Source organism: Scyliorhinus torazame, chromosome 19 (assembly GCF_047496885.1).
Source record: "Scyliorhinus torazame isolate Kashiwa2021f chromosome 19, sScyTor2.1, whole genome shotgun sequence".
NCBI classification, from domain to species: Eukaryota; Metazoa; Chordata; class Chondrichthyes; order Carcharhiniformes; family Scyliorhinidae; genus Scyliorhinus; species Scyliorhinus torazame.
The window spans coordinates 124,492,727-124,509,657 of NC_092725.1; the positions used below are offsets into that span (position 1 = coordinate 124,492,727).

The window sequence follows — 16,931 nt, forward strand, 5'->3', positions numbered from 1 at the left end:
TGCTCACATAATCACAGACATGAAATCTTCCACAAACTATTGCAATTGGCTAACAGTTTAGAACATTATATTATTGTGCGCAATAAAATATTGATTCCTATATTTAAGAACAGTAATGTGGTGCAGTTTTATTAGCACAACTGAAAATGGGTTTGTCACAGAAAGCAAGCATATAAGATGATTAGTCCACCATCTGTGCGTAACCTGTTTTTTACATTCCTAAGAGTGACTTGCTGAGCCATTTACTGCTTTCATTGATGTACAGTAGTGAGTTTCTTGGCAAATTAAATAATTTGTGATATTTAAAAGCTTTGAAAAGTTAATTTTAAAAAATAAATTGAGAGTACCCAATTCGTTTTTTTTTAAATTAAGGGGCAACTTAACGTGGCCAATCCGCCTACCCTGTACATCTTTGGGTTGTGGGGGCGAAACCTACGCAAACACAGGGAGAATGTGCAAACTCCGCACAGACAGTGACCTAGAGCCGAGATAGAACCTGGGACCTCGGTGCCGTGAGGCAGCAGTGCTAACCACTGCACCACCGTGCTGCCCTAAAAGTTTCTTTATTGTGTCCTTGTACCTAAAAAAAAAGGACAAAGATTAATTTCAAGAAACTCCTCAAAGGGTTGGAAATGGATATAATTGACATTATCTTGCTATGGTGATTGTTCATTCTTGGTTGTGGCTGGGGGTTTAAGGGCGGGGCCAGCCTCCAGCATGCTATTTGGCACACAAGACCTGGGAGACTCTATTTATGCTGATTGTAGCTTCCGCTTAAAATTCCTTGATGTGTGCACTGATTTTGGCCAAAGTGCACTGGATAAATCTGGACAATTGAACATAAACTCCACCCCATTATGTTTTGCTTAGGACTTTACGGGTGGAGGTTTCTATTCCTTCATGAGTGCTGTTTGTGGATCCTTGCCGTATGCAATTTGGCTGTCACATTTTCAGCACCAGGACAGTGGTTACATTTCAAAAGTATTTCATTGGCTGCAATGGGCTCTGCTCTTGCCGGAGATCGTGAAAGATGCTATATAAAGGCAATTATTTTTCAAAGGTGAGAGCAAATGGCCTCCAGAGTGTGATACTTGTGCATATTGCAAAGCCCATGCAGGAAAGGAAGGAGGCAATGGTTTATGATTTTCTATTATTTTAGAGGCGCAATGAGAATGCATGTCTTCTAGTACCTGCCAGGCTATTGATATTGAATATGTACTTTTCTCAAAGTCTTTTTGCAAGTGCACATTTTCCGTGCCAGTATGAAGACAGTGCATCTGTCAATCATTCTCTCGTGTCTGAACATTGACTCATCTTCCCGCGACTGTGGTAATTGGTCAGGAGCTTGTCAGCAACCCGCTGATGGAAATAGAACTTGGCCTGTCAGAACCATTTCTTCACAGGCTATGCGCAATTCAGTCTCTGTTGAGCATATTTGTATAGATTGCTGAAGGGAATATTATGCAACATTTTCCTTTTGGCCATCCAATTTATTAAAGAAAACTCTGGCTTCATCCGCTGTCCATTCTTAACTTTAACCAGTTGCTCCACAGATTGATCACAACCCCCCCCCCCCCCCCCGCCCCCCCGCCCCCCCCCCGCACCTAGACAAAAGGTGGAAATGCACAATAGGCCGGTCAGAAATGGGCAGTATTTCTGGATCATACCCTTTAGAACTGAAGAAAAGATGAATAACATGAACAAGCATATTAATGGAATCAGACGAAGAGAGTGGATGAGAAAATGAGACATCTGGGGCGTGATTCACCGTGAATCGGCACAATGGCCCGATCCCGGCGCCAAAAACGGCGGGAATCACTCCGGCGTCGGGCCCCCCCGAAACATCGCGAATTCTCCGGCCGGGAATGGGCTATTAGCGGCGTGACGCCATTCACGACGGCATCACCCGTCACGGACGCGCGCGCCGTCAGTGACGCCACACGGTGTCACTGCACAAAAGACGCCCCCCCCCCCCCTGGAGACCCGGCATAATGGCCGTCCGCCGCACAGCGCCAAGTGAGAACCCCACTGCCTGCCCCCCTTTCCCCATTCCCCATATCACCCCTGCCCCCATATCCCCCTTCCCCCCATAACTCCCTTCCCCCATATCCCCCCTTCCCCATATCCCCCCTTCCCCATATCCCCCCTTCCCCACATCGCCTCTTCCCCCACATCCCCTCTTCCCCCACATCCCCTCTTCCCACATATCCCCCCTTCCCCCATATCCCCCTTCCCCCATATCTCCTCTTCCCCATAACCCCCTTCCCCCATATCCCCCTTCCCCTATATGGAGGCCGCTGCCTCCCTGCCACGCTCCAGCTCCCCCAGGGCAACATGTAGAAGTGCGGCTCCCGTCATGACGTCCAACATCGCTGGGTGATGACCAAACATAACGGCCTGCAGGGGGTGGGGTTGGGGGGGGGTGGGGACGGGACAGACGACATGTCACCATTGCCCATAACCCCCCCCCCGCAGCCAGGTGCCATGGGCTGCATGGTCGCGACTGTTGCCAACTGGCACATGGCAAGGCGGACACCCCCCCCACGCCTCCCCGGCATGCACCTTCTCCATGACTCACCCTCCCCGGCATGCACCCTCCCCACCACTCGCCCTCCCCGGCCCCCCTCTCTCCTCCCCGGCATGCACACTCCCCATCACTCACCCTCCCCGGCCCCCCCATCTCTCCTCCCCGGCATGCACACAACCCATCACTCGCTCTCCCCCGCACCCCCCCCCTCCTCCCCGGCACGCACCCTCCCCAACCCCCACTCTCCTCCCCATCACTCGTCCTCCCCAACCCCCCCCCCCCTCTCCTCCCAATCACTCGCCCTCCCGGCCCCCCCCCCCCCCCCCCCCCCCTCCCCGGCACGCACACTCCCCATCACTCACCCTCCCCGTTCCTCCCCCTCCTCCCCGGCACGCACGCTCCCCAACCCCCACTCTCCTCCCCATCACTCGTTCTCGCCAACCCCCCCCTCTCCTCCCCATCACTCGCCCTCCCGGCCCCCCCTCTCCTCCCAGGTATGCACACTCCCCATCACTCACCCTCCCCGGCCCCCCCCCCCATTCCCCGGCACGCACCCTCCCCAACTGCCCCCCCCCCCCCCCCCCCTCCGGCACGCACCCTCCCCAACCCCCCCACCCCCCCCGTCTCCCCGGCACGCACCCTCCCCAAACACCACCCTCTCCTCCCCGGCACGCACCCTCCCCAACCCCCACTCTTCCCCATGCCTCGTCCTCTCCAACCCCCTCCTCTCCTCCCCATCACTCGCCCTCCCGGCCCCTCCCCCTCCTCCCCATCACTCGCCCTCCCCGGCCCCCCCCCCTCTCCTCCCCGGCACGCACCCGCCCCAACCCCCTCACCCCCCCATCTCCCCGGCACGCACCCTCCCCAAATCTCACCCTCTCCTCCCGGTATGCACCCTCTCCATCACGCACCCACCCCAACCCACCCCGGCACGCACACTCCAACAGCTCCTGCGACCCCCCTCACCACCTGCGGTCGTGCCGTCACTTCTCCGGCTGCCGCCCCACGCCGACCCCTACCTCCGCACTGGCCAGCGTCAACCAGCACGACTGGTGGACGCCGTTAAATAGGTGGTTTGATTTATGCTGGCGTGACCCGTGGTCACGTCGGCGGGACTTCGGCCCATCCGGCCCGGAGAATTGGGGCGGCCCCGGGGCCCGTTGCTTCGCGCCGTTCCTCGACATTCTCCGAGGCACGCGGCTCAATTCACGTCAACGGGATTTGCCATGGTGGGATTTGAACCCTAGTCCCACAGCATTACCCTGGGTTTATTATGATTAGTCCAGTGACAATACCACTATGCACTGCCTCCCCTCAGTTTTGTTTTTATTTTAAATCTTTTTAACTTTTCTCATCTAATATCTTTCAGATCATTGGAAGAAAATTTGGATATTTGCACATTTTGATGCAGAACCTTATTTGAAAGTATAACCCTTAAATATACCGATTCTGCTATGTTGCTCAATCTACTGGTTTGAAGTATTGGAATATAGAACATACAGTGCAAAAGGAGGCCATTCGGACCACTTGAGCCCTCACTTCCACCCTAACCCAATAACCCCTGCTAACCTTTTTGGACACTAAGGACAATTTATCATGGCCAATCCACTTGACCTGCATGTCTTTGGACTGTGGGAGGAAACAGGAGCACCCGGAGGAAACTTACGCAGACACGGGGAGAACGTGCAGACTCCGCACAGACAGTGACCCAGCAGGGAATCGAACCTGGGACCCTGGCGATGTGAAGCCAAAGTGCTAACCACTGTGCTACCGTGCTGCCCTCGTCTGGAATATACCAGACAACTTAAAACTGCGGCTTGGAATTTTCATTTACCCTCAAACCGATAGTGCTCCTCACTAAGCTGTACATGGATCTATCAATCCATTTGCCTATTTTAGTGTAAACTGCAAATTTGACTATAGTACCTGTTATCCCTGCATCCAAGTCATTAGTATAGATAGTTGGGGCCCAAGGACCGAATCCTGTGGCACACCACTAGTTAAATCTTGTCAACCAGAAAAGGACCCATTTATCCTGATTCGTTGCTTCCTGTTGGAGCTTGTCAAAGCTAGGTTCTAATTAAAATACTTTGCTGAGTTTTCCTTCTAAAGTAGCGCTTCCTGCTAAATGCAGTCCATTCCTATGAGTGAGTTTTAAAACACTTTCTTTGTCCGCGAAGCGATGGAACCTTGCCACTATCGCCCTTGGTGGCTCATCAGCCTTGAGTGACCCAGTGAGCCCCTTCCAGTTCCTGGGGGCTCGGAGAGGCCTCTGCACCCATCAGCGAATGGAGCATCGTACTCACATACGCCCCAGCATTAGCTCCCTCCACTCCTTCGGTGAGACCCAGAATCCGGAGATTCTTCCTCCTCGACCTGTTCTCCAGGACCTCGATTCTCTCGGCCCACCTCCTGTGCACCGCCTCGTGCGCCTCCATTTTTACCGCCAGGCCCAGGATCTCGTCCTCGTTCTCATTCGTTTTATCTCTCACCTCGCGAAGCTCCACCGCCTGGGCCTTCTGGGTCTCCTTCAGCCCCTCGATCGGCAACAGCATTGGCGCCAGCACCTCCTTTTTGAGCTCCTCCACACAGCGCTTAAGGAACTCCTGCTGGTCCGGCCCCCATGCTGCTCGATCTCCGCCCTCCGCCATCTTGCTTTTTCCCCCTCGTTTTTGCCGCTGCTCCAGAGCCTCTTTTCCCGCCGCTCCACCGCTAATCTCGGCCATACAACGTAAGGGGGGACCTTACTTCACCTTCCCACATGGGATTAAATCAAAAAAGTTCCGTTGGGGTTCCTCTGGAGAGCCCAAAAGACCGTTATCGCGGGAGCTGTCGAAATGTGCGGCTCTCATGAGTGAGTTTTAAAGACAATCCAGCACACTGAGATTAGGAAGAAAATGTATTTCCAATTGGATAGGTGGGGGTTGGAGTTGAATAATTACTGATTGGGAGGTATTGTGTATTATTACCTGTTGAAGGAATAAAGTTGAGGGGCCAAATGGTCTTTTCATGCTTCCTTGATAGTTGGTGAAGTGAACAAAACGAGGAGCAGGAGATTTTTATTCTGAACTTGTAAATGAGAAGATAGCTACCTTTTCTGTCGTTTGAGATAGGACCAGTTCTTTTTTAAAAAACTCTTCTGTTTGCCTTTGAATGCTAATTATTGCGTTCCAGTTAATTCATTATCTTGAAAATAGCTACATTTGGACAATGGACTATTGGGTTATTGCTAAGTTTAGAACCGCTGTAGAGAAAAACAATTTATCAAAGGAATTTGTCATGTTTTAAATGTTAACAGATTAGAAATTATGAAAGACTTTGTTACAAATTGCACGACTCTGATCACTTCCTTCATAGTATGCAAAACATTGTCACCAACTGTGAAAATAAAACTACTGATGGGGTTAATTGCAGTGTGATTTTAAGCGTTTCCATTTTGTTTCAAACCACATTTTGTTGCATTGAGCACGAATATTGTTTGTTATGCAGTGGGAGAAGTTTTCTATTTTAAAATGATGTATTCATTGTAATCCAAAATAGAAATGAGGGTCACTTTGCTTCTTGTCAGTTCCTATTTTGTTATTTCTCTTTTCAGATGTGGCTCGAGCCATTGAATTGCTGGAGAAGCTTCAGGAAAGTGGAGCAGTACCAATCCACAAACTGCAGTCCTTGCAGAGAGTATTACAGAGTGAATTCTGCACTGCCGTCAGAGAGGTATGGAAGTCACTGTATCCTAATGTAAAGAGGAAAACTTGCATTTATATAATGCTTCTAATGACCGCAGGATGCCTCGAAGTGCTGTACGTCATTAAAATACTTTAGAAGTGTAGTCTCTGTTGTAACGCTGGAAATAAAGCAGCCAAACTCTCCCAAGTAGCAGTAATATAAGTAACCACATCTTCTCTTAATAATAATAATAATAATAATAATAATAATCGCTTATTGTCACAAGTCGGCTTCAATGAAGTTACTGTGAAAAGCCCCTAGTCGCCACATTCCGGCGCCTGTTCGGGGAGGCCGGTACGGGAATTGAACCCGCGCTGCTGGCCTTGTTCTGCATTACAAGACAGCTGTTTAGCCCACTGAGCTGAACCAGCCCCTTTTAGGTATTGGTTGAGGACTAACTGTTGGCCAAGACACTTGGAGACTCCTCCAGTTTTCTTGGAATAATGGAGTTCTTTTGAGGCACCTGACACCGAGTCTCGGTTTCATGTCCTGTCCAAAACTGTTTCGAAAAGGAAGTGTCCAGAGCTCCATAGTCCTGTGGTTGTCACTAGAGGTGGGCTTTGAACTTCCTCCCTGTTATATTTGTAATATCCCGCCACAGGACCTACGGGATGGAAATGCTTGTCTTCCCCGTGTTCCTTGTGGAATACAAGCTCTCCCGCTAGGGACAGGGTATCTCAATTACCCAGTGTATATAAGGTCGACCAGTAAGGTACTGACCAAGAAGGAACCTGGTAGGGGTCTACCAGGAAGTGCATATCTCGTTTGTAAATAAAACTTTGTTCTGATTTTAACCCTGCGGACTCGCCATGACCTTATTCAAATATTCTCAACCCCCAGTTTCATCCATTTTTGGACTGTGGAATGACTGCACTTCACAGCAATCTTTTGAACATGTGGTAGTGGCCGCTAGTCTCTGGAAGGGTTTGATAGGCAATTAATTCCATTTTGTGTCCTCCTGATGGAATATCTAGAAAATGACCATGTCATAACCAACATTGTATTCCACTAGCAAGACCAGCACAAGAGATCATGGCAACACCCACAGTCGAAATGCTGGAACTTGCTCAATTATGTCACTGTTTGAGGAAGGGATCACATAGATGTCCACATCATCTGTGCCATGACAAGTACCAATGACTGCTGGACTGACCACTATCTGTCTGATCCACCATCTCCATCAGCCTGACTCCCAAACAGCAAAAGCAACAGAAGCAGTGCTGCAAGGAAATCAATACCAAAGGCCTCAAAGATCCCTATGAGGCCTCCTGTCTCAGCCTCACCTTCCAGCGGCCAGGAGCTACAGTGTGTCAAGAGTGCTTAGTTGACCCTTAAGTTCACCACAACATGCACCTATGAAAAGGTTACTGGCCTCTCTATCAGGAAACATTGTGGATTGGTGAAGAGGCCTAAGAGGTACAGGACAAAGCACAAAGTTTTTGCAGACCAGAAACTTCGAAAAATGCAGCACTCCTACAGATATTTGTAGGCATAAAACCAGCAACGTTATAAATAAATGGTGAGTGGTAAGAATGCAGGAGATCCAACAATTTATGGATAAGCATGTGCATGGTTTCTTCAGCGTTGTCAGGGCAATCTATGACTCAAGCACCTACCCTGCCATGAACCAAGAATGGAGGGGCGATCATCAGTGACAGTGTACACTGGGGAGAATATTTTGCAGAACTCCTCTCCAGAGATTCAGCTTTGACTTGAATGTTCTCAATTCTATTCTCTAATACGCAGTCCAGTTTGGTCTAGGCCCTACCCCAGTCCAGAGCTAAGTTGAAAAAGCCATTAGATTTCTGAAAAATCATAACGCATCCAGAACAGATAGAGGTCCTGCTGAAATGTTCAAATGTGGCTGAAATCCTCTCTTGGAGTCCCTCATTTCCCTCGTCTGAGAGGAGGGGTGAATGCTGGAGGATCTCTGGGATACAGTGATCGGGATATATTCAAGAAGGGAGATGAGTTTGATTGCAGCAACGACAGAATAACAAAAGTATCTTGCAATAGGGGAGATCGCTGCAAGGAACCTCCTCAACCACCTCCTCCCAGTAGCTCCTATTAGGAGGCACAGTTTAGCTATGGAGAGTTACCCCAAACATGATCTTCACTGCTCAGCAGTTCAAGGAAGATGTAAGGAACAGCATCAAACACCGTACCTGACTAGGAAAGCCAACCGCAAAGGCTAATGGATCTGCCTCTGATCTGGCACCCCTCAGAAATTTATAATCATCTTTCACCTATTCACAATGATATGTGAGCTGTTATCTTCAACGACAGAACTTCTACAGAATCCATCTCCGTGAAGACTGGACCAAAAAAATTTGTCCTTGCACGAACCGTCTTCTCCATTTTCCTCGCTGATATACTGTGCCTCACATCTGGCAAATCACCCATAGGCATAGATGAAATCTCCAGAACAGACAGAGAACTATTCAACCGGCGCCACCTTCAATCCAAAACTCAAATCACTCCATCTTCAGTTATTCAACTGCAGTGAGAAAATGATGTTTGTGTGCACAAGCGCTCTGAAACTGGGCTCCAGGTCACTGTCGACTCCTTCTCTGAAGCATTTGACAAAATAGGTCTTTCGCTACACGCCTTGTGAGAAGATCCGTGTTTTAAAATTTTAATTTGTGCTTTTTGAGGCAAATGCCCATCTAAATAGAAACCTAACGGAAAAGGGAATGAAAAGAGAATCGGGTCAGATAAGCATTGAAAGGAAACTGAAACTCCAGCTTCTAAGGGAACAACAACAAACTTGAGGTTTGGAAACTAAAACCTCTGGCAAATTGAACCTGTTTAAAATATATAAAAGGACACAAATCAGTCTGAGCTGAGCAGTAGTCTTGGATGAGTCGACTGATGCAGTAAAAATGAGCTTATCAAGACTAAAGAAAGCAAGGTCCAGATCAGACACTTAGAACAAGTTGCTGCAAATGTTTGTGTTGTTGGAAAATAACTTTGGTGGGTCTACCTCATCCAGACCAAGCTGAGCTGGTTCTGCAGATGTGTGTCATTTGTGGTGAAGACTGTGTCCACGGAACTTGGGTTGGCTGTGAACTGCTGTAGGGTAAGGATCAGGCTAGCTCCTAGAAGGATTGAACCTGAAATTATTTGTGAGGAAGACAGAATTATGAAGGACTTTGTGACTGAATGTGATCACCAAAAACCTGAGGTAATTTTTGTTCATTCAAAGGATATGGGCTTCACTGGCTGGGCCAGAATTTATTGTCCATCCATAATTGCCCCTGAGAAGGTGGTGGTGAGCTGCCTTTTTGAACCTTTGCACTTTTTGATGCTGGCACACCATAGTGCTATTGGGGAGAGAACTCCAGGATTTTGACCTAGTCACAGTGAAGGAATGGCGATATATTTCCAAGTCAGGATGGTGTGTGATTTAGAGAGGAACTTCCCCATGTTCCCATGTGTCTGCTGCCCTCATCCTTCTGGACCGTAATGGTCATTGATTTGAAGGGTGTTGCCTAAGGAACTTAGGGATGGTACACACAGCTGCTACTGTGCTTTGGTGGAGGAGGGAGTGAATGTTTGGGGATGGGGTGCCAATGAAGTGGGCTGCTTTGTCCTGGATGGTGTCAAATGTCTTGAGTGTTGTTGGAGCTGCATTCAGCCAGGTAAGGAGAGAGTATTGTATCACACTCTTGACTTTTGCCTTGCCGATTGCGGGAAGACTTTGCAGTGTCAGGAGTTAAGTTACTGGCCGCAGAATTGCCAACTCCTGACCTCTTGTAGCCCACAGGATGACAATTTCCAATTATGTTCTGGCCAATGGTAATCCCCAGATGTTGATAATGGGGAATTCAACAGTGGTTATGCCGTTGAATGTCAAGGGCCGATGGTTAGATTCTCTCTTATTCGAGATGGTCATTGCCTGGTGTATGTGCGGCACAAATCTTACTTGTCAGGCCAAGCTTGGATATTGTCCAGAATTGCTGCACTTGGATATGAACTGCTTCAGTATCTGAGGAGCTATGAATGGTGCTGGACATTGCGCAATCATCCGCGAACATCCCTACTTCTGACCTGATGGAAGGAAGGTCATTGATGAAGCACCTGAAGCTGATTGGGCCGAGGACTGCTGAGTCAATTCCTAAGATCTGTCCCAGATCTATCTGCATTTTAATGTGCAATATACAGTGTGTCTGTTTATGTTTAACTCATGTTAATTCTGGATGCCAGAGTATAAGATACATAGTATTTAGTGTTTGCTTTGTTGAATCGTGTACAGTAAACGTTTTGTTTTAAACTGTGGAATCTTATGGCTTCATTCTTTTAGCCAATAATTGGGATTTCATATGTTTTGTTAAATTACGGGTCTCTATTGAGTTCATAGCAATTTAGTAAACTAAGGGCCTCTTCCAATAAACTTCCACAGTGCAACATCTCCACTTGCCAGCAACCCTAACCCGTTCCTGTCAACTAGACTCAAAATGTGAGATCCTGGAAAATATAGACCAGTTTCTGTATCTTGGGAGCTTCTCCTTGATGAAGGCAGGCATTAAGGATGAAACTTATTGTTTTTTCCAATGTGCCAGCTCAGCCTTCAATTGACTGAGAAAAAGAGTATTTGAGGGCCAGGATCTCAACCCTGAGGCTAAGGTCATGATGGTATTATGGGTGGTAGTGGTCCCCTTACTCCTATATACTTCTGAGACTTGGGCAACTTATAGCAGGCACCGCAAAGCACTGCAGAAATACCATTAGGTGTGCCTAAGCAAGGTCTCTCAAATCAGGTAGAAAGAAAGACAGTCCAACAGCAGCATTTCCTCCCACATCAACATTCCCAGCATCGAGGCACTAGTTCAAAACCAGCTGCACTGTGTGGGACCTGTCATTTCATCTGCCTGACACCAGACTCATGAAGCAACAGTTCTATCTGAAACTCAGTCAGAGCTGGACTCCCAGGTGGACAACAGAAATGCTTTAGGCATCTCCTCAAAGTATCCCTTAAGAGATCAAACATCCCAACCAATTTATGGGAGGCTCTGGCTTATGATCGACCAAACTGGAGCAGGTTCATTTGGGAACACTCAGAGGCGAACTCGAGGCATTGGGGAGAGTGCATGAAATGTCTCTTCTGCCTGGCCTTTCAAGCACCACCTGTCTGCAGATTGCATTATCAGCCTACTCAGACCTGATCGAACTGGAGTGGAAGCAAGTCATCCTCAATCCTGAGGGACTGTTAAGAAGGTGGCAGTGGGAGCATCAGTTACCTGAAATCAGCATCTCACTGACTTGGTGACTGGGGGTAGAAATGATTTTTCCCTTCTAACTCTTTCAGAGTAACTATCAGGGTAAAACTGGTAGACCCTCTGATGTTACCAATTTAAATTGGTTCCCAGCCTAGTGCAATTGTCCAAAGGAAGTTAGCACCCCCTAAATGTGACACTGGGGAACCCAAATGTTATGGGACATGAAGTCATGATACCTGTGTTATTGCAACAAAATTGTCGCACTATTTTTCTGCTTTAAGACTGTCCTTAAAACCGACCTCTTTTACCAAGCATTGAGTCAACTATCCTGATGCTGTCTTACGGGGCTCCGTGTCTAATTTTTCTTTATGGTGCTTCTGTGAAGTGGCTTATAACCTTTTAGTACAAGGTTGATTATATACCTCTAAGTTGTTACTGTTAATAAATGAGCTTGGGGGGTGGAAGAGGAGCAGGAGCAAAATTTGCCAGGTGCAGTTTTTTTCTGGCTTTTAAAAGCAGGGGCCTGTTCCCATATCATTCCAGGAAACTCAGCAACTGAAGGGCAGGAGCTTGCAATAGGATGGAAAGGTCAAGGGTTGGGTTTACAATAGAGGGATGATGAAAATAGAATTGATGGGGAATAAACTGTTAACAATATCTTCTAACATGGGGGCCAAACAGAGAAGTTGGGTGGTTAGCAGTTCTGTGGGAATAGTGGGTGAGAGAGCAGGTGCGTCATGTAGTCTAGATGAGGCTGCAGAGACAATATGAGGAGATTGAGTGAAACTAGAATGTAGATAAGGAATGGGCGACATTAGTGGAAGTAAGTTTTGCTCACTGTTATTTCAAGTCATTGAGAAAAACTTCACAAAAGAGTATTTCAAAAGCTTCTGGATGAGGTGCCAGCAATTACTGGAAATGAGGGATGGTTTGCTTTTATAATTATTAAGCAATGGCTTCTGAGTTAATCAACGATCTGACATTCGGCAATTCTAGGACTCTCAACCAATCGGGCTTTAGAAAGTGGAATGCAATTCTGTGTATGATTATCCTGTCGCTGGGCAGGGTGCCATTATTCATGACATTATAAAAATCCTGAAAAGCTCTCTGAGTTTGCTAAGCTTTTATGCAATGTCGAGTATCCAGGAATTTGCTCCAGAAGGTTACAGACAGCTGCATTCCAGTTCCATGAAGTTCATTGACCTCATCTGTTTATTTAACGATTCTAGACATCTGCTTGTAAACTTAAATACATTTACAAATATTGTAACAATAGCCTTTTGGTAACTAAAGACATCTATAGAAAATGGTATGAACTATGGCTTTTTTGTACAGATAATCAGCGTCCTGATGTGAAACAATGTGATATCATCCGACACAAGCAATTTCACTGCATAATTAAAAAAAATAAGTGACTTAATTGGGGAATTCAAGAGCTCTTGTTAAATATTCAGATATTAAACCAAGTTTTGCCACATATAAGATCATAAGTACATACACGTTACAAGGCAGTAAGATTTGCCAATTCTAAAACTTGTGCTGTTTTTATCAGCTTTTTAAAATAAACCATAAAATGTTACTTTCTTGAAATTCACTCCTTTGTTATTTGTGTTATTTGAAAGGTAAATAGCAAATTGATTGGTGAGCTTCATTTGCATTGCCAATTAACACCCTCTTTCTCTCCTTTATTGTTTTGGCTTGAATAGTCCACCTGTTTATGCCAGGTGGAAACATCTTCACTCAGTCTTTGCTGTAGTTGTTTTCTGCTGTCAATCATTCTTCTGAGGCTAATTTTCCCATAATTGCCACATATGTACTTTAAGACACCCATATTCTAAACCTCCAATGAAGAATGAATAGCAATCTCCTTAGAGAAAACTATATCATGCAGATTTTAGTTAGATTACCTTGGTGAAAATGCTTCCTGCTGTTGTGCTTCGTAGTATAGATGTGTTTAGGGATAATCTGGATAATCACAAAGGAGAAAATAATTAAAGGTTACACTGTGGAGGGATGTGAGGAGGCGAAGTGGAATATAAATGCACTGGATCACTGTCCGTGTGGAATTTGCATATTTTCCCTGTGTTTGCATGGATTTCTTGTGGGTTTTGTCCCAAAAAACCAAATATGTGCAGGGTAGTTGGATTAGCCATGCGAAATTGCCCCTTAATTGGAAAAAAAATTAATTGGGCACTCGAAATTTTAATTTAATTTTTTTAAAAGATCTATAAATGCAAGCATAAGACCGCTTGGGTCGAAAGGCCTTATTTCTGTGCTATAGATTTGATGTAGCTCGATGCAAGATGTTGGGTACGATCCAACAGCTGCGCCTGAAAAGCAGCTCGCTATGGGCGCAGCATGGCAGTTAAAAGCTGGGAGACCCCGGTCCCGCGATTTACCGTCTCGCCGCGCCTTTCGAGATCCAACGTGATCTCGCGGAGACATTGCGATGTGAATCCTGGCCTCAATGGGCAGGATCACATTTTGGCGCTGCATATTAGAGCAAAGCAGTAAGCCTCATTCCGTCGGGCAGCACGGTGGCACAGTGGTTAGCATTGTTGCTTCACAGCGCCAGGGATCCAGGTTTGATTCACGGCTTGGGTCGCTGTCTATGCGGAGTCTGCACGTTCTCCCCGTGTCTGCGTGGGTTTCCTCCGGGTGCTCCGGTTTCCTCCCACAAGTCCCGAAAGACGTGCTTGTTAGGTGAATTGGACATTCTGAATTCGCCCTCAGTGTACCCGAACAGGTGCCGGAATGTGGCGACTCGGGGATTTTCACAGTAACTTCATTGCAGTGTTAATGTAAGCCTGCTTGTGACAATAATAAAGATTATTAGGATTATTATGTGCAGATTCTCGAGGTACCTGAGGCTTTGGAATTCAACTCCTTCGCCTCAGAGACAAACAAAGAACAATACAGCACAGGAACAGGCCCTTCGGCTCTCCAAGCCTGTACCGGTCATGATAGAATCATAGACCATTCGGCCCATCGAGTCTGCACCGGCCCTTTGCCAAGACCCTCAGCACTTCCTTGTGCTGTATCCCTCTATACCCATCCTATCCATGTGTTTGTAAAGCTGCCTTTTGAATGCCGTTAATGTATCTACTTCCACAACATCCCTTGGCAACGCGTTCCAGGCACTCACCACCCTCTGCGTAAAAAACCTGCCTCGCACATGTCCTCTAAACGTCCTCAGGCAAGTGCCGTTCAGAACCGGTCCCAACAAACTGGGACCAGACGTAACAGCAATCTGGTTCTCCCAGAGGATCGGAGGCCCCCAGCTGCATCCCTTTGGGCAGGGTGGTTCCCTAGTCACCTGGGCACCCTGGCAGTGCCAGCCTGGCACCTAGGCAGTGCCACTTAGGTGCTAGCCTGGAACTGTAATGGTGTCCAGGTGGCACTGTTAGCTGCATGGGCACTGCCAGTGTACCAGGTTGGCACCACCAAGGTGCCAAGTTGTCATTTTTTGCGCATGTGCGATTGGGCCGGGGGTACCCTCCGTGGGTTTTTTTGGGGGGGCGATGCACAGTGGGCGGCGTCCCTACCATAGTGCTTTCAGCCTGGGGTGGGGTTGGAGATCAGGGATTATTTCGGGGGTCTCGGCGATCTCTCGCCACAATGGGGAGTTCCGGTGAGCGGAGCTTCCTACTATACAAAACGGGGCTATGTGGGGCAGCACGGTAGCACAAGTGGATAGCACTGTGGCTTCACAGCACCAGGGTCCCAGGTTCGATTCCCCGCTGGGTCACTGTCTGTGCGGAGTCTGCACGTTCTCCCCGTGTCTGCGTGGGTTTCCTCCGGGTTCTCCGGTTTCCTCCCACTGTCCAAAAGACGTGCAGGTTAGGTGGATTGGCCGTGATAAATTGCCCTTAGTGTCCAAAAAGGTTTGGAGGGGTTATTGGGTTACGGGGATAGGATGGAAGAGAGGGCTTAAGTGGGTCGGTGCAGACTCGATGGGCCGAATGGCCTCCTTCTGCACTGTATGTTCTGTATGTTCTATGTTCTAGGCTCGGCTGTACGTTCCATGTTCAGGCCCCTTATTCAACCCGCGTCGCATTGAAAAGCCTTGTGTTTTCCAGCACATGCTGGGAAACGCGTGGCTAAACACGCTCGCTAGAGACTTTGTCCCTTTTGGGAGAATCGCCCCTGTAATCTTTGTGCCCATTTGCATCATGAATGTGAACTGGATTTGTTTGGTATTGCTGCTAACTTGTGTTGCTGCTGTGGTGTTAACCTAATTCAATAGGACATTTACCAGAATCTGTACTAATTCCCTGTTAGTGGTGGCACCTGTGTTTTTTGTGGTTCCGCTACTGAACATGATAATTCTAATATAAGACCATGAATACATACTCGAGATAAATTTGACACTTGCATCTTCAAGTATCATGATAATGCAATATTAAAATTTAAGGATTTCCTACACGTTGAAGTGTATATGGACTGAGGACACGGGTCAGTGTGTTATGGGCCAGGGTTTAGAGAACGCCAAAGTGTATCATGGAGTTCACCTGACCCACAACTTTGAATAGATTGTGGTAAGGGGAGCACACGGCTCACTCTACAGGTGTGGTGCAGCAGAAAAAGAAACTTGGGCGAAATTCTCCCCCAACGGCGCGATGTCCGCCGACTGGCGCCCAAATTGGCGCCAATCAGACGGGCATCGCGCTGCCCCAAAGGTGCAGAATGCTCCGCATCTTTGGAGGTCGAGCCCCAACATTGAGGGGCTAGGCCGACGGCGGAGGGATTTCCCCCCCGCCAGCTGGCGGAAATGGCGTTTGTTGCCCCGCCAGTTGGCGGGGAAATGCGGCGCATGCGCGGGAGCGTCAGCGGCCGCTGACAGTTTCCCGCGCATGCGCAGTGAGGAGAGTCACTTCCGCCTCCGCCATGGTGGAGGCCATGGCGGAGGCGGAAGGGAAAGAGTGCCCCCACGGCACAGGCCCGCCCGTGGATCGGTGGGCCCCGATCGCGGGCCAGGCCACCGTGGGGGCACCCCCCGGGGTCAGATTGCCCCCGGAGCCCGCCCACACCGCCTGGTCCCGCCGGTAAATACCAGGTTTAATTTACGCCGGCGGGACAGGCAATTTCTGGGCGGGACTTCGGCCCATCTGGGCCGGAGAATTGAGGGGGGATCCCGCCAACCGGCGCGGCCCGATTCCCGCCGTGCCCAATCTCCGGTACCGGAGACTTCGGCGGGGGCGGGATTCACGGCGGCCAATGGCCATTCTCCGACCCGGCGGGGGGTCGGAGAATGACGCCCCTTATTTTTTAAAGCAAAACAATGTTTATTCTATGAACTCAAGTTAACCTTTTTAAAACATGCAGTCAACATCTTAGCAACCATCAATTCACATACAACCCCCAAAGAATACAACACTAAGATATTGATTCCCACTTTTCGTTTAGGAAACGATCCTACGTAATCAATTAGGACCCTTGTAAAAGGTTCCTCAAATGCT

At 48.1% G+C, this 16,931-nt stretch overlaps 1 protein-coding gene across 2 annotated transcripts in view; it reads left to right on the forward strand.

Moving 5' to 3' along the window:
• The window catches only part of lin7a (lin-7 homolog A (C. elegans)), an 88,794-nt gene that overhangs the window by 23,330 nt on the left and 48,533 nt on the right, over nucleotides 1-16,931 (forward strand). For both annotated transcript variants that reach the window (XM_072485161.1, XM_072485160.1), the window contains exon 2: nucleotides 6,123-6,241. In XM_072485161.1, coding sequence (XP_072341262.1) covers nucleotides 6,123-6,241 — 119 coding nt within the window. The remainder of the gene's footprint in view (nucleotides 1-6,122; nucleotides 6,242-16,931) is intronic.